The following is an 18,661-nucleotide window of genomic DNA, read 5'->3' as shown; positions in this document are numbered from 1 at the left end:
TGGGTGTGCTGAGGGGTGTATTTATAGGCATTTTGAGGTTTGGGAAACTTTGCCCCTCCTGGTAGGAATGTATATCCCATACGTCACTAGCTCATGGACTCTTGCAAATGACATGAAAGAAAGATGCTTATTTTTTTAATAATTAAGCTAGAGAATGCAATTTTCAGATATTTCTCCTTTTTAATTTAATTGACTTTTTTTTCAAAGGTAGGCTCAGGAGCGTTCACATATCTGGAGCTGCATATGGCAGCAGTTTTGCAATAATGTTGTTATTATTGTCATAAATGAACATTAGATGGTAGCACTGTTTGCTCAAAGTATTGTTGAAACCATTGTTGCAAAACTGCTGCTATATAGTGCTGAAGAGATGTAGACACTCCTAAACATAGCTATGTATGCTCTTCAACAAAGGACACCTTGAACCGATTTATGAAAGTGTGAGCGGACATGATATGATGTAGCTTATAATGTCCGCCGCACATCGATAAATGCCGACAGCATACGCTGTGAGCATTTATCATTGCACAAGCAGTTCTTGTGAACTGCTTGTGCAATGCCACCTCCTGCAGAGCAGGGGTTGTCAATCAGCCCGATCGTAAAGGATTGGGCGGATTGATGTCTGCAACCTCAAAACAGGTGGACAAGTTATGGAGCAGCGGTCTTTAGACTGCTGCTTCATAACTGCTGTTTCGTGTGAGCCTGAAGGCTCGTGCAGAAACAGGGGCCTGATAATTCGGCCCCCATGAGTACAAAATACATTTTATAATAGAAGCGAATTAGAAAGTTTTTTTTATTGTACACTCTGTATCATGAAAGGAAACGTTATGAGTTTTACGTCCCTTTAACTTGTATGTGTGTTTTGTATTAATCAAATATTTATTTATTTATTTACCATTTGATCTTAAGATAAAAAGGTACAATGAAGACACTTTTGATCCAGTATGGTAATTACATTCTCAATATTCCTATTTCATCTGTTTATGTCTTTCAAGTGCAGAAGCTTGCTATAATTACAAATATTTCTATCTTCAAAGCCTCTTGTAACATTTTTTTTTTATCCTCTGTACTTTATATTCAGTGTTTTCAATTGTTATTATACTCTTATCAACCTCCTTTAATCTAGTTTTCCTCTTCATGAACATTTTGTATCCGCCACTAAGTAACACTGTGTATATCTATCATCTGCTAGAAAAGAAATCTAGAAATAAAATGAAAAGCTGTGTCAGAACTTATCACAAAGCAGTAGAAAAAAATTGTACAGAAAACACAATACCAAATACTTTTATGAAGTCCGAAAATGAAGTTCCCTATTTTGTCTGGTCCATTTACATTTTGAAACACCACCCTTTCTTATGTAACCCCTGCAAAAAACAATGATGGTTCTAGAGGCCTGGATTCGTAGATGCTGGTGACTTTGCTGAACATCACATTTTACTTGCCAGTTACATATATAGCTGCATGAAGTGCTGAATACCTGATATCTCACACATCAAACGAGAGCTTAAACATTAATTACAACCACAAAGCATGCCTTCATAACAGGTTACGTAAAGGTTTTTTTGTTTGTAAAATATTCAAAATTATCAGTGGCGTCACTAGGGGGGGGGGCGGGGGGGGGCGGGCCGCACCCGGGTGACACCCTCCAGGGGGTGACACCAAAAAAAAAATTTTTTTTTTTTTTTTTTTTTTTTTTAAATTTTATTGAAATTCAAAGAAATACAATGTTGAGATGCATAGATTTTTTTTTTATTAGAGGGGCTGGCATTTGTGAACATTGGTGGGACTGGGGAAGTTGTAGACACACAATTTTTTTCCCCCTTGAGCCAGTGCTGCAATTTCAACAAATAGTTTTCCCGGCTGCTTTTGCTTGTTTGTACTTTGCTGCTCCCCTGCCCAATTTTGCTATGAATGTTGTGGGCATGCCGTGGGGCTTGCAAAGTTGCGCTGCTAGCCTAAACCTGCCTGCCTATCTGTGCTCACTGCTCAGTGACATGTAGAGCAGTGGAGTCACTCACTGCTGTGCTGTCTCTCTAAACGGGAACTGGCAAATCATGAGGGGATGTCTGGCTGTTTGACACTGTCTTTAAAGTGAAGGAGCCACGTATGATGCCCACCAGACCATTACGGTTACGGTACACTAAGTGCACACTGAACAGGTAGGAGGGCGGGCGGGGGTCTGGGGGTGGGTAGAGTGCAGAGGTGATTGGCCATAAGAAGCGGTAGGCACGCGGCCCGGGGCTGTGCACTGACAGGCTTGGAACAGAGTCAGAGAGCAGAATTTTCATAGTTTGCGCCTAAACCTTTTCTTTAGTGATTTATTTTTAGAGTGCTCTGTTTATCTTTCATTTGATGCTCTGCTGAGCCAGGGAGCAGCTCTAGGCATGCGCTTTATAATTAATGCAGTGCAGTTTACATATTTTGTAAGTGTGTGTGTGTCTCAGTGTTTTTGTGTGTGTCTGAGTGTGTTTCCGAGTGTTTGTGTGTGCATCTGAGTATGTTTTTAAGTGTGTCTGAGTGTTTGTATGTGTGTGTGCCTGTGTTTTTGTGTGTGTCTGCTTTCTGGGGGGGGGGGGTGACACCATAACTTACCGCACCGGGTGACACCAACCCTAGTGACGCCACTGAAAATTATGTTTAGCTATGATATAGCAGTCTCTCTGGATAGAGCGAAAAATGATTCCAAGGGCTGTTTGGGCATTCCACGTTTTTTTAGAGGTATGGGCCCCTATTTATGAAAGGCCTGTCGGACATGATCTGACATTGCGGATCATGTCGACAGACCTCGCTGAATACGGAGAGCAATACGCTCTCCGCATTCAGCATTGCACCCATAAAACTTTACACTTATTTTATCAACATTTAAACAGCTTTAAAAATACATTTACATGTAATTCTCAGATTTTTTTTAATGCATCATTCTATCTAGCATTTATTAAGTGTTTAATGTCCCTTTAAATATAACATTTTCATGCAAGCTTGCTTACATGCCGCTATTATTGGAACAAGAAGTCTCAGCTTGACATATATTGTTATTATATGTCAAATTATAGGTTGCAGATATGACCACTTTTTGTAAGCACAGTTAGAAGTCAAATGAGCAAGCCTTCAACCGATTGGGGCATTCACCTCATGATAAATCTTGCCCTATGTGTTGCTTTGCAGGCCTGAGATACAACTTTTATGTTTAGTTTACCATCTTTGCAGTGACAAATTAGGAACAGATTTATTTAAGCTTCTGCACATATCAACTAATCGCTTTACAGAAAGTAGGAGTCTCGGAGTTCTGTGTTCCTCAGAATGCTCTCCAAGCTTTCTGGGCAGTGGAGTTAAAGTACAGAAAACAAAAAAAAAATGTGAAGTATATGAAATAATGAAAGTGCATTGCAAACTTTTTTATTGATGCATAATGAAACATTTTGGGCTGCATTACAAGTGGAGCACAAGCAGGATATTGCAATATCTTGATCGAGTTAACTTATACTCGCTCATGCTCATTTTACAAGTTGAAAGTAAATGTGATCGCTCAAATGCAATCACAATGTACGCTCAAACTTTTTAATGGGTTTGCACTTGAAAAGTTGCACTAAACATAATTTTTTTTTTTAAATTAAGCTTCATGGCCTACACTATCCACTCCCAAAACTGTTAACCCCTAATCTGCCACATTCTCCATTGCAAACTATCCCGCTTCTATATTAACTCCTAATCCACCACATCCCCATCACAAACTACCCGCTTCACTATTAACACCTAATCTGCCACACCCCATAGATATTAACCCCCTACACTATTAACCTCTAAACTGCCATAACTCTCACTGTAAAAAGAGCTAAATAAACTTTTTTGCAAAAGAGCTAAGATCACTTTTTTGCAAAAGAGCTATAGGGGCCAATTTTTCAAATGTCTGTCCGACATGATCCGATCAGCGGATCATGTCCGACAGACATCGCTGAATGTAGACACCATTACGCTCTCCGCATTTAGCATTGCACAAGCAGTTCTTGTGAACTGCTGGTGCAATGCCGCCCCCTGCAGATTCGCGGCCATTTGGCCGCTAGCAGGGGTGTCAATCAACCCAATTGTATTTGACCGGGTTGATTTCCGGCAATGTCTTTAGACCGCTGCTTCATAACTTGTGTTTCTGGCGAGCCTGAAGGCTCTCCAGAAACACGGGGCATCAAGCTTCATACGGAGCTTGATAAATATGCCCCGTAATCACTAAAACTAGGGCACTGCCCAACAAATGCCCTTTTTAGGGGGTTTTTAGATTAGGTTTTTAAAGCTATTTTTTTTTCTATTTGTGGGGTTATTTTAGTTTTACTATAGGGTTTTTTTTAAGGTGGCTTTTTTTTTAGTGTACTTCAGTTTTTAGAATAGGGCTTATTTTAGTATTGTTTATTTTTGGTATTTTTCTTTCTTTTACAGGTACTAAATTTGTATTTTTTGTAACTTAGGGGTTTTTAAGTCAGGGGTCTTGGATGGGTTAGCTATTAGGGGGTAAATTAGTGTAGGGATTATTGTGGTCTGGGTAATGGAATTTTAAATGTTAAGTAGTGTAGATGTTATTACGGTGGGGCAATGGTGGTTTAGGGGTTACATAATGTAGGAGTTATTGTGGGAGTAATGGCGTTTTGGGTGTAGGTGTTATTGTGGTGGGGGTTGTGGCAGATTAGGTGTTAAGTAGTGTAGGGGCTATTATGGTGGGGGTAATGACATTTTAGGGGTTAAGTAGTGTAGGGGTTATTGTGGTGGGGGTTGTGGCAATTTAGGGGTTATTAGAGTAAGGGGTTTTATTGCAATGGGCGTAAACGTGCAAGTATAGGTGTTAGGTTTAGCTGAAGGAAAACGAGGGAGGAATCAGCTGGCCCCCCTCATCATAAGTAAGCCGAGGAAAGTCTGAGACCGCAATTGGATTAAAGGTTCTGAGCCTCATTTACACCTGACAGAATGGATGTCCTGTATAGTGGCTGAGGAAAATAGAGAAAATAGATGAAGAAGTAAATACCTATCCGGAAACTGCAGAAAACTATTGCTGACAAGGAGGGGATTTTGATATTAAGCAGCCTCAGTGAGGTCGGTGATGAGTGCAGGGAACACGGAAGAGCAGGTATATTTTAACTTCTACATGATTCTCATTTAAGGACATTGCATGGGAGTTTTTTATCTAGCCGCATACTTCTCTTCTGGCATAGTTGTGTGAACTAAGCGCAGCAGACACGAGCTGCCAATTGGCTTTGTAAGAGAAATCTTTGCTATGCTATTTGGAGGACTGAATAACCAGGTTCTATTGTATGGTGTATTAACCCTTTGAGCCAAGGGAATTCCAACTAAATTGAGCAGCAATTATGAGTGTATTGTTGGAAGCAGATGTACGGCTTTCTACCTGTGGGGAAATTAAGAAACTTTTCCAATGCTGGAACACAACTTTCTTTCTATATTACTGATATAAGACTTTCTAGGCTTTTTATTGTTGCCAATACCTAGTAGTTTAGTGGATAGTTTGTATATCTCTGAGTATATCACTCTGGGGAGAGCACTAATAAATGTGCAATCTTGTTGCAAGTTACCCTTCCTGTGCTGTTTTTTGTATTTGGATATTTAACGGTGCCGTATACATATATTGTGTTTATCTTTCATTTTATATGTATGTTCCTTTATCATGTTTTTTATGCAAGCTAAACCATTATTACAGACAGCTATTCAGAGACATATTTAAGCTTAAAGGTACATGAAACCCAAAAATTTCCTTTAATGATTCAGATAGAGAATACAATTTTAAACAACTTTCTAATTTACTTCTATTATCTAATCTGTTTTATTCTCTTGGTATCATTTGTTGAAGGAGCAGCAATGCACTAGTGGTTTCAAACTGAACACATGGGTGAGCCAATGACAATCAGTTTATATATGCAGCCACCAATCAACAAAATTGGGTTTCATGTCCCTTTAATATAATGAAACTGACATGAAAACATCTGAATTTGTGACTGAGAAAAAAAAAATCAGTTTTCACGTTAAACTTTTTAAAGAATGTTTTTTAAAAGTGTCTATATATATATATATATATATATATATATATATATATATATTGATATATTGTATAATAAAAGATTTGTAATACTACTTTGTATCTTCTGTTCCTCCGCCCCCTTCATTTCCTCTTTTTGGCTGGGCTGTGAAGTAAAGAGCATGAATAGGCTTCCTAAGGGTTTTCAAAGGCTGGACTTCAAGAGTGTCATATGACACACACTCTGATTGGATGTTCATTGGAATTGACATAAAAAGAGTTCATACCAGTGGGCCGGTATAACATTGTAATAGAAACATTACCATAGGCACAGATTTATCACTTTTCACAGATAAATAAAAAATTTTTTTGAAAAAAAATAAATGAACAAATACAAACATAAAAAATAAATATAACATAACATTGCACAGTTATACATGGTATGGCATAATTTTGAAAAATTCTATTAATCCAGACATATAATAATAGAGTAAACAATCATAGTTCTTGTTTCATCCTTCTCTATGTTCACAAATCATAAGATATCTCAATCAATTGTTCCAGAATCTCCCTCTCTTTGCTCACCTCTAGTTTTCTCATAAAACATAATGTAGGGTTCCCAATCTGCAATAAATTGGCTTTCTCTATCTAATATCTTTGCTGTAAGTGCTGTTCTATGGTAGTAGTATTCTAATTTACGTAAGATATATGCGAAGGGAGGGGGCTCTGACTTCCAATTTTTAGCAATACCCAATCTAGTTATAGTATAGATCATTTCTACTAATTTACGATGGTGTTCGAGGATTTCTTCATTTGCACATAGACTTTTTTAATGACAAAGATTAAAGGGACAGTCTAGGCCAAAATAAACTTTTATGATTCAGATAGAGCATGTAATTTTAAACAATTTTCCAATTTACTTTTATCACCAATTTTGCTTTGTTCTCTTGGTATTCTTAGTTGAAAGCTTAACCTAGGAGGTTCATATGCTAATTTCTTAGACCTTGAAGCCCACCTCTTTCAGATTGCATTTTAACAGTTTTTCACCACTAGAGGGTGTTAGTTCACGTATTTCATATAGCTTATAGATAACACTGTGCTCGTGCACGAGAAGTTATCTTGGAGCAGGCACTGATTGGCTAGACTGCAAGTCTGTCAAAAGAACTAAAAAAGGGGCAGTTTGCAGAGGCTTAGATACAAGATAATCACAGAGGTTAAAAGTATATTATTATAAATGTGTTAGTTATGCAAAACTGGGAAATGGATAATAAAGGGATTATCTATCTTTTAAAACAATAAAAATTCTGGTGTAGACTGTCCCTTTAAATATACAACATTTGATTAGCTAAAGTTTACCGTCACTTTAACTAAAGCCTCTGATTTTTGTCAAGAAAGACAATATAACAAAGCATGTAGTTTTTTTTTAACAAATCTGTATATTTATTAAAGAATTTTGATTCCTATCATATTTATACTGAAGTCAATAAGGGTCATAAATAAATATTTTTACAATGATTAGTGACTGATTTCTGAAGTTTGTACTGTGCACTTACAATTTTCAGGGGAATTTTGAGGGGAATCATCTAATAAAACAACAAGGCAGACCTTATGAGCTGTTTATTCTTAGAGCCTCATTGCCCTGTCCATTACCCAATGCTAAATGTTTATCAAGTCTATTGTATTGCAATTATATTGAGTTATATTTAATATTTAAGTGGCTTAGCTTTAAAAACTATGGCTACTATATTATTCACTTTCTATTATGCATGGTTTTTCATTTAACTTTCTCTGCTCACTTAGAAACATGTCCTTAGTTCATTTATGGATTATATTATGAAAGTTGTCCATAATTTGTTAATGATTTTTGTTGCTATTCATATTTTCACCTTTGTTATTTAATGAATAGCATATCCTGCTCATTACTGCACTGATTCGGGAAGTCAATTCCTATTCATATTATTCTCTTTCACCTAGATTACGAGTTTTGCGTTATGGTGTGGTACGGCTTTTAATGCTGAAAAAAAAGCCATTACGCTGGAATGGCTAGGAACGCATATTACGAGTCGTGTTGGTATAGCTATACCGCAAGCATTTTAGCCCTAATCTAAAAAAAAAAAAACAACCCCAAAAAAAAAAGAAATCGAACACTAACACCATAAAATCTACTCACGGTTCCTGAAGTCTGGACATCCATCTTCATCCAGGTGGCGAGAAGTCTTCTTCCAGGCAGCGACACCTTCATCCATCCCAGGGGCGTCTTCTATCTTCATCCCAGTGGTGCGGAGTGGAGCTATATTGGAACCTGATGCCATCCTGCGCGGAGCGTCCTCTTCATATGGTCACCGCCGTACACTGAAGCTTTAATGCAAGGTAGCCGTTTAAAAATGACGTACCTTGCATTCTTATTTCTTTCTTCAAATTCAAATCAGCTAATAGGATGAGAGCTTCTGAAATCCTATTGGCTGTTCAAAACAGCCAATAGGATGAGAGCTACTGAAATTTAGGGGTTAATAGGTTTATTTAGTGGCAGCGATGTGGGAGGCCGTAGGTTTAGGGGTTAATAACTTTTATTTAGTGTTGGCAATGTTGGAGAGTAGTGGATTAGGGTTTAATCACTGTATTTAGTGTCTGTGATGTCGGGGAGCGGTGGATTAGGGGTTAATGGATCAGGAGTCGTGTCGGTATAGCTATACCGCAAGCATTTTAGCCTGTAACGCAACGTCCATTCCGCATTCAAAAAAATTACGTTTGAGTGCAGGATTTTCACAGCGCCAGTATTACAGGTTGTGCGGTCCGGCTAAAATGCTTGCGTTATGCTCTATACTGACACCATCTATACCGCCATCTGAGACCAGTAGTTAAGGATTTTGCGAAACAAAAATGTTTCACAAAACTCATAATTAAAATGTTTTAAAGTACACTAACACCCATAAACTACCTATTAACCCCTAAACTGCTGCCCTCCCGCATCGCAAACACTATTTAAAATGTATTAACCCCTAATCTTCCACCCACCCACATTGTGACTATTTAATACATTTATTAACCCCTAATCTGCCACCCACCCACATCGCCAACACTATTAAAATATATAAACCCCTATTCCACCGCTCCCCGACATCGCTGCCACTATAATAAAGTTATTAACCCCTAAACCGCCGCTCCCCGAAATCGCCACCACTAAATAAACCTATTAACCCCTAAACCTCTGGCCTCCAACATCGCCTCCACTAAATAAACCTATTAACTCAGAAAACTCCGACCTTCCACATCGCCGCCACTAAATAAACCTATTAACCCCTAAGCCTCCAGCCCCCCTACATCTCAAAATACTAAATTAAACTATTAACCCCTAAACCTAACACCCCAATAACTTGAAATTTAAATTACAATATAACTATATTTAAATAAATAAAAACTTAACTGTGAGATAAAAATATTAAACTGTAAGTTAACCTAACCTTACTATTCTAATAAAATAAAAAAAATACCAATTGAAAAAAAACTACAAATTTAAAAAAAAAATAATCCTATGAAACATTAAAAAAATCTAACATTACAAAAAAATAAACACTAAAATTACGAAAAATAAAAAACACTAAGATTACAAAAATTAATAAACTAAATTATTAAAAATAAAAACAATGTGGCATTTGTATGGGCATTGCCCTTAAAAGGGCATTCAGCTCTTTTACTGCCCTTAAAAGGGAATTCAGCTCTTTTACAATTGCCCAAAGCCCTAATCTAAAAAAAAAACCAACCCAAAAAAAAAAAGAAATCGAACACTAACACCATAAAATCTACTCACGGTTCCTGAAGTCTGGACATCCATCTTCATCCAGGTGGCAAGAAGTCTTCATCCAGGCAGCGACACCTTCATCCATCCCAAGGGCGTCTTCTATCTTCATTCCAGTGGCGCGGAGTGGAGCTATCTTGGAACCTGATGCCATTCTGCGTGGAGCGTCCTCTTCATATGGTCACCGCCGTACACTGAAGCTTTAATGCAAGGTAGCCGTTTAAAAATGACGTACCTTGCATTCCTATTCCTTTCTTAAAATTCAAATCAGCCAATAGGATGAGAGCTTCTGAAATCCTATTGGCTGTTCAAAACAGCCAATAGGTTGAAAGCTAATGAAATTTAGGGGTTAATAGGTTTATTTAGTGGCGGCGATGTGGGAGGCCGTAGGTTTAGGAGTTAATAATTTTATTTAGTGGCAGCGATGTCGGGGAGCGGCGGTTTAGGGGTTAATAACTTTTATTTAGTGTCGGCAATGTTGGAGAGTAGTGGATTAGGGTTTAATCACTGTATTTAGTGTTTGTGATGTTGGGGAGCGGTGGATTAGGGGTTAATCACTTTATTTAGTGTCGGCGATGTCAGGGAGTGGCGGATTAGGGGTATATAAAAAATTTTTAGTGTCAGCGATGTCAGGGAGCGGTGGATTAGGGGTGTTTAGATTAGGAGTTTATGTTAGAGTGTTAGGTTTAAACGTAACTTTCTTTCCCCCATAGACATCAATGGGGTTGCGTTACGGAGATCTCCAATCCGCACTTCAGGTGTTATTTTTTTTTCTAACACTCTCTCCCCATTGATGTCTAAGAGGGAAAGTTTGCACAAGCACGTCAAATCAGCCCTCGGCTTTTGTGAGGTTTGGAGCTTAACGCACCATAACGCACAGCACAAGGAGGCTTTTCAGTAACTCGTAATGGCAGCGCTATGTAGAGGGAAATAACACAACTTTTTTGGCGTTATTTTCTCACCCTGTTTAGCACAAAACTCGTAATCTAGGTGCATGGAACTAAACATAGTCAGATTAACTTTGCACTATTACTAAAATATGAAAATATTGGAGAATGCCCTTGACGGTTAATGAGCTAGTCGTGATATGAACATTACTTTATGTATTTAATTTCTCGCAGCATTCTACTTTGTATAATATTATGTCCCATTCAGTGCAAAAGCTGTCATAAATAGGCACATATCATAATACTTGTAATAATCATTACTTTTGTATGTCTTTCCTTGTCAATAAATGTTTAAAAATGTTCATTAAATCTAAAGTAAGTCAGCCTATGTAATGGATTGTTATGCTCATCTCAAATACAAAAGAAGTTTATTATGTATTAAAATTTACAACAGTAATGGTGAAGCTGCTTGTTTAATGTTGCCATGATTTATACAGTAAACTATGAGCTGCAAAACAATATTTTGGTTTATTATTACCATGACAGCTCAGAACATTTTTAAAATAATGTATGTATATATGTATTACTCTATTGTTTCTTATGTATTCTGTCAGAGGTGTATGGGACTTAGGCCAGCTAGGCCTGTGCCTAGGGCAGCAGGGTTTGGGTGGGGGGGGGCAAAAACTTTTGAAGGTTAATTCTATGATATGATACCTTCCCATTACTTTGACCACCAAATGTTTAATTACTTAAATGTATTAGAAACCAATGAGGAATTAATATATTGGGTGTATAAACCCTTCTTATGCATCAGGCCACATATTATAATAAATATATGAGAATAAAGTGAGATAAAATTGTTGGAAGGCTTCTTGTCAGACAGTTGGTCTCTCAGTACCTAGAGCTTCACAAAACCTCAATACAATCACTGTACTCTGAACTTTACTTTCAGATTATCTGTTGCATTAACAATGAACATAAATCAAGTAAAACACAATGCTAAAAAAATATCCATTAAACTTTGGAAAATTTTCATTATTGAGCTTTAGAGTAACTGATATGTTTATTAATAATTTAAGCTTTTTATTTTCATATAACTATTTATTGGCGTTTGCAATATATAACTGTACGTGATGTGTGTTTAAAATAAAAACATCAATAAATCTGAATCAAGAGTGATGTTGCATCAAAAAGATGTTATGTCTTGAATCACGTACAAGAATACATTGGCTATACCTCTGCATTATTATATGATTTAGAATTTTCTCTTGGAGAATTAAATGACTGAGCATTTTTCTTAATAACAGCCATGGAACGAGATGTGCAGGAGAAGTATCTGCGGCAGCAAACAATAATATCTGTGGCGTGGGAGTTGCTTATAATTCAAAGGTTGCAGGTATGTTTTATAAAAACTGCAATATTGCTTCTCAGTAGCCTCATTTATTTTAGGAAATGTTGTTGTTATTTAATATTTATAGGACAACATTATTCATGAAATCAATAAATAGGAATCTATTTAAACAGAAATCTATTTAAACAGGAATCTATTACAGTTGTAAGGAAAGCTGAAATGTAACGTTTCATCTTTGCAACATACATTTTATCTTTAAAAAAAATGAAAATTGCATTTGTTTTTATTGCCATCTAGTGTTCATTCAGAGAGAATCTTGCAGTTTTAATTAAGTGCACTTTATATTCATAAGAATTTTTATACTTACTAATCCATGATTTAGTTACTGAAATAGATTTAAAGGGACAGTATAGTCTAGAATTTTTATTGTTTAAAAAGATAAATAATCACCTTATTACCCATTCCCCAGTTTTATGTAACCAACAAGGTAATAACTTCTGTGATTAACTTGTATCTAAGCCTCTGCAGACTGCCCCCTTATTTCAGTTATTTTGATAGACATGCATTTTAGCCAATCAGTGCTGACTCATAGGTTTCTCCACAGGAGTGAGCACCATGTTAGCTATATGGCACACATTAACTAGTGCTGTCGAGCAGTAAAAAACTGTCAATAACTGAGATAAGAGGCGGCCTTCAAGGACTGAGAAATTAGCATATGAGCCTAGGTTTAGCCTTCAACAAAAAATACTTTGAGAACAAAAGTAAATTTGAAACATGTTTAAAATTGCATGCCCTATCTAAACCATGAAAGTTTAATTTTGACTAGACTGTCCCTTTAACTAGATGTAACTAGAACCCCCATACAATTGACTTTATACAATCTTGAGAAGAAGCTGGAGTAAGCAACTCAATACAAATTAAATGTAATTCAGGGTTTGTTAAAAAGTAGTTAACTTAATGCCAAAAATTCTATATTTTTTAGAAATTGCATTATTTTTATTTCAATGCACAACCTTATTTAAGGAAGATACTCAATTTATTTTATTCAAGAACTAAGGACTGGATTGCATTACAGTTGTGTCCCTAGCAACTGATATTCACAACAAAAATCTCCATTAAAGTCTACTTAGATTTGCATTTTTACTGTCATCTATTAAACTGGATTATGTTTTAACCCAACTATTGACATTCTATTTGTTGTTTTCAGTAAAGCAGAGTTTTCAGTATACTGTTTTAGTCTGCCAATATATAAATAATTTTTTTTTATGGTTTTATAAAAAATTTCAGCTTCATAGTGGAAATGAGCATGTTTTTATTTGCTTAATGCCTAGGAATTAGAATGTTGGACCAGCCATTTATGACAGATATTATTGAAGCATCATCGATAAGTCACATGCCGCAGGTGATCGATATATATAGTGCCAGCTGGGGTCCCACTGATGATGGTAAAACTGTTGATGGCCCAAGAGAACTAACATTACAGGCTATGGCAGATGGTGTTAACAAGGTAACATAATTTTTTTTTCAATAATATATAAAAAAAAATTAATAATTATGGACAAAAAAAAAAAAGTAGAAAATGCAAGTATCCTGCATGTGTCTTCCACGGAGATATGAAACACCATTTTAGGAGGTAAAGTTGAAAGATCAGTAGCTTCAAGCAGAATTAAAAATAAAATGCTGGAATCTGAAATAAGCTAGGGATCCCAAGTGTCTTGTCATCTAGGCTTTTTTTTATTGTATGGAGGACCAGAGACTACTAAGTGTGGATTGCTTTAGTATAGGTATTTTCTTAGGAAGAAGATCTGCTGGACGAAGTCCATGAGTGGTAGTCCTTTAAGGTATAAACACCCTTTAGTGAAGCAGAAACCCAGTTAGTTAGTAGGAATGCCTCGGGTGGGTTGGTTTAGGCTAGAGTAATCATGTGTTTGGGAGAAGATTCAGTGATGAGGGAGTCTTGTACTGGGAGAAACAGTTATGGTTAAAGGGACATAATACTTATATGCCAACTCACTTGAAAGTGATGCAGCATATCTGTAAAAAGCTGACAAGAAAATATTACCTGAACATCTAAAAATTGCTCCCCAGAGTAGGAGCTCTGTGAACAGTTAGAGCTGCTGTAAAGCTGCAAGTTAAAAACAAAACATCACAATAGCCAGTTAGCATCAGCAGTGTGGAGCTCATGCATTGCTTTGCTGTGATCTTATGAGATTTCACTTAAAGGGACACTGTACCCAAATTTTTTCTTTTGTGATTCAGAAAGAGCATGCAATTTTAAGCAACTTTCTAATTTACTCTTATTATCAATTATTCTTTGTTCTCTTGCTATCATTATTTGAAAAAGAAGGCATCTAAGCTTTTTTTTTGTTTTAGTACTCTGGACAGCACTTTTTTTATTGGTGGATGAATTTATCCACCAATCAGGAAGGACAACCCAGGTTGTTCACCAAATATGGGCCGGCATCTAAACTTACATTCTTGCATTTAAAATAAAGATACCAAGAGAATGAAGAAAATTTGATAATAGGAGTAAATTAGAAAGTTGCTTAAAATTTCATGCTCAATCTGAACCATGAAAGAAAAATTTTGGGTACAGTGTCCCTTTAAATCTCATGACATTTCACAGTAAACTGAATAGGAAAATAACATGACTATGCCTACACATTCTAGATGCACACTCCCTTGGAAGTCCTGGGACTAAAGTCTCTTTACAGTTAGGTGTGAATACTTAGGAAATGTTTTTACATAGAGATATTCAGGTGATATTTTCAGGTCAGATTTTTACAGCTATGCTGCAGCACCTTCAACTGTTTCAACATTTGGGTATCATGTCCCTATAATGTGAGTCATTATAGAGGAAAGATAACCTTTGTCTGAGTACTTAACACTAGGAGATACATTTGTCTCGATATATTTCTCCAAATTAAGGTTTTCTATGCATGCTAGCACATAAAATGTCTTATTTCCATTTATCTGCTCATCAACAAAGGCTTCACACCAGAGCTACCACAATTGTACATGAATACATTAATGTTTGTTTCTTGCTACAGATGATATATACGGTATATATATATATATAAAAATATATATATATAGAAGCAAAGATGATGCAGTCTGAGGCTTAAGTGTCAAATTTATTAGATGACGTTTCAGATCTACATAAGACCTTTCATCAGATCAAACAGCACTGTTTGATCTGATGAAAGGTCTTATGTAGATCTGAAACGTCAGCTAATAAATTTGATACTTATTTGGGAAAAGCCTGAGATTGCATCATCTTTGCTTCTATTCATCTCAATGCTGCACCCAGGTGGCTGACCCAGGAGAGAGGATTCATTTTTCTACAGCTTATATATCTATCTATCTATCTATCTATCTATCTATCTATCTATATATATATATATAAAAAATGTTTTGCATGAAGAAAAAGTTAAAGCTAAAAATTCAGTTTGATGCTAACTGTGTGTTCACACCTCATCCCTAACGTCAGATTTCTCATTGGTCTGTAAGGACAACTCCCATAGCTCTATTAGTGGACAATGAAATGTTTCTCAAGAATAAAAACAAACAAGTATTTTCCTCTCAGAAACATACAATACACTAGAATGTATTTTTAAATGTCCTCTTTTAAATACAACAAAATAACAATAACTTTACAGTCCCTTTAGGAGGCAAATGTGACAAATGTGTTTTAATGCTTTTGTAATAATTAATCTAAATTTACACTCAAGCAAATTAAAAGTGACTGCCTAAGTGAAAACATACAAATAATTTATGATAGGGCCGTGGTGGAAAAGGAAGTATTTATGTGTGGGCCTCTGGAGATGGTGGAAGTTATGATGACTGCAATTGCGATGGGTATGCATCAAGCATGTGGACTATTTCTATTAATTCTGCCATTAACGATGGTCGAACTGCACTATATGATGAAAGCTGCTCTTCAACATTGGCCTCCACATTCAGTAATGGCAGAAAAAGAAATCCTGAAGCCGGTGTCGTAAGTACCATAACTATGTTCTTATACTGTATCTTCATAAAGTAATTAGAGACCACCTTCATTTCATTAGAAGAAGTAATATTTTTTTTGGTACAACACCCTTTTTATTATTCAAAACCCAATGATAGTTCAATATGGTCAATTAAAAAATAATATTAGAAGAACCATAATTTAGTGATAGGTTGCTCTTTACATGTCAATAAATTAAAGTGATTCTAAAAACTGGACACAATGGACAGACTGTTAAGGAGTGTTTAGGCCATGCAGCTATAACTTTGTTACCTTTATTATGGGCTAGATTACAAGTGACACACTAACTGTTGCGCGTGAGCGATATCAGTTTTTTGTGCTTCACGGAAATAGCGCTCTTTTTAGTTGAAAGTAAATATGAGATCAGACTCGCAATTTATGCTTGTCTGGTTAGCATTACTGAAAACCTAGCGTAAAAACATAATTTATACTTACCTGATAAATTTATTTCTCTTGTAGTGTATCCAGTCCACGGATCATCCATTACTTATGGGATATTCTCCTTCCCAACAGGAAGTTGCAAGAGATCACCCATAGCAGAGTTGCTATATAGCTCCTCCCCTAACTGCCATATCCAGTCATTCGACCGAAAACATGCAGAGAAAGGAAAAACCATAGGGTGCAGTGGTGACTGTAGTTTAAATGAAAAAATTACCTGCCTTAAAAGGACAGGGCGGGCCGTGGACTGGATACACTACAAGAGAAATAAATTTATCAGGTAAGTATAAATTATGTTTTCTCTTGTTAAGTGTATCCAGTCCACGGATCATCCATTACTTATGGGATACCAATACCAAAGCTAAAGTACACGGATGATGGGAGGGACAAGGCAGGTACTTAAACGGAAGTTACCGCTGCCTATAAAAACCCTTTCTCCCAAAAATAGCCTCTGAAGAAGCAAAGAATCAAATTTGTTAAATTTGAAAAAGTATAAAACGCAGACCAAGACTCCATCTTGTAAATCTGTTCAACAGAAGCCTCATTTTTAAAAAATGCCCAAGTGAAAACCATAGCTCTAGTAGAATGAGCTGTATTCCCTTCAGGAGGCTGCTGTCCAGCAGTCTCCTAAGCTAAATGAATTGTGCTTTTTTTTTAAACCAAAAGACAGAGAGGTTGCTGAAGTCTTTGACCTCTCCTCTGACCAGAATAGACAACAAACAAGGTGAATGTTTGATGAAGATCTGTAGTAGCTTGTAAGTAAAACTTTAAAGGACGAACCACGTCCAAAGTGTGTAATAGACGTTCCTTCTTTGAAGAAGGATAAGGGTACAAGAATGGAACAACAATTTCTTGAGTGATATTCTTGTTAGATACCACCTTAGGTAAAAACCCAGGTTGGTACACAGGACCACCTTATCCATACGGAGGACCAGATAAGGAGAATTACATTGTAACGCAGATAACTCGGAGACTCTACGAGCCGAGGAAATAGCTACCAAAAAGGAACTTTCCAAGATAAAAGTTTGATATCTATGGAATGAAAAAGGTTCAAACGGAACTCCTTGAAGAACTTTAAGAACCAGGTTTAAGCTCCATGGCGGAGCAATAGTTTTAAACACAGGCTTGGTTCTAACCAAAGCCTGACCAAATGCCTGAACATTTAGAATACCTGCCAGACGCTTGTGCAAAAGAATAGACAGAGTAGAAATCTGTCCTTTTAAGGAACTAGCTGACAACCCTTTTCTCAAAATCATCGTGGAGAAAAGATAATATACTTGGAATCCCGAATTTACTCCATGAGTAACCCTTGGATTCATAACAATAAGATATTTACACCATATCTATGTTAATTTTCCTAGAGACAGGATTTCATGCCTGTATTAAGGTATCAATGACTGACTCGGAGAAGTCATGCTTTGATAACATCAAGCGTTCAGTCTCCAGGCAGTCCATCTCAGATTAGTTATATTTAGATGGTTGAAAAGACCCTGAGGTAGAGGGTCCTGTCTCAGAAACAGAGACCGTGGTGGAAAGGATGACATGTCCACCAGATCTGTATACCAGGTCCTGCGTGGCCACGCAGGCGCTGCCAAAAACACCAAAGCACTCTCCTGCTTGATCTTGTGAAAACACCTCCGGAGGGAATCCCACTCCTCCAGATGAAAAGTCTGACGACTTAGAAAATCCGCCTCCCAGTTCTCAACACCTGGGATATGGATAGCTGACAGACAAGAGAGAGTCTCTGTCCAGTGAATTATTTTACGACTGCTAACATCGCTAGGAAACTATGTTCCCCCTTGATGGATGATGTAAGTCACAGTCGTGATATTGTCCGACTGAAAAATGATGTACCTCAGAGTTGCTAACTGAGGCCAAGTCTGAAGAGCATGGAATACCGCTCCCAGTTCCAGAATATACCTTAGAAGGAGGGTCTCCTCCTGAGTCCACTATCCCTGAGCCTTCAGGGAGTTCCAGACTGTATCCCAACCTAAAAGGCTGGCATCTGTTGTAACAATTTTCCCATCTGACCTGCGGAAAGTCATACCCTTGGACAGATGGACCCGAGATAGCCCCCAGAGAAGAGAATCTCTGGTCTCTTGGTCCAGATTTAACAGGAGAACAAATCTGTGTAATCCCCGTTCCTCTGACTGAG

At 36.9% G+C, this 18,661-nt stretch overlaps 1 protein-coding gene across 1 annotated transcript in view; it reads left to right on the top strand.

The window, feature by feature from the left end:
- PCSK2 (proprotein convertase subtilisin/kexin type 2) overlaps positions 1-18,661 on the top strand; it is a 454,748-nt gene that overhangs the window by 359,065 nt on the left and 77,022 nt on the right. The window contains exons 7-9 of the mRNA XM_053712119.1: positions 11,998-12,086; positions 13,373-13,548; positions 15,823-16,038. Coding sequence (XP_053568094.1) covers positions 11,998-12,086; positions 13,373-13,548; positions 15,823-16,038 — 481 coding nt within the window. The remainder of the gene's footprint in view (positions 1-11,997; positions 12,087-13,372; positions 13,549-15,822; positions 16,039-18,661) is intronic.

Source organism: Bombina bombina, chromosome 4, assembly GCF_027579735.1.
Source record: "Bombina bombina isolate aBomBom1 chromosome 4, aBomBom1.pri, whole genome shotgun sequence".
In the NCBI taxonomy this organism is placed as follows: domain Eukaryota; kingdom Metazoa; phylum Chordata; class Amphibia; order Anura; family Bombinatoridae; genus Bombina; species Bombina bombina.
Note: the sequence above shows the minus strand (reverse complement) of the source record. Positions and strands in the feature narration are given on the sequence as shown.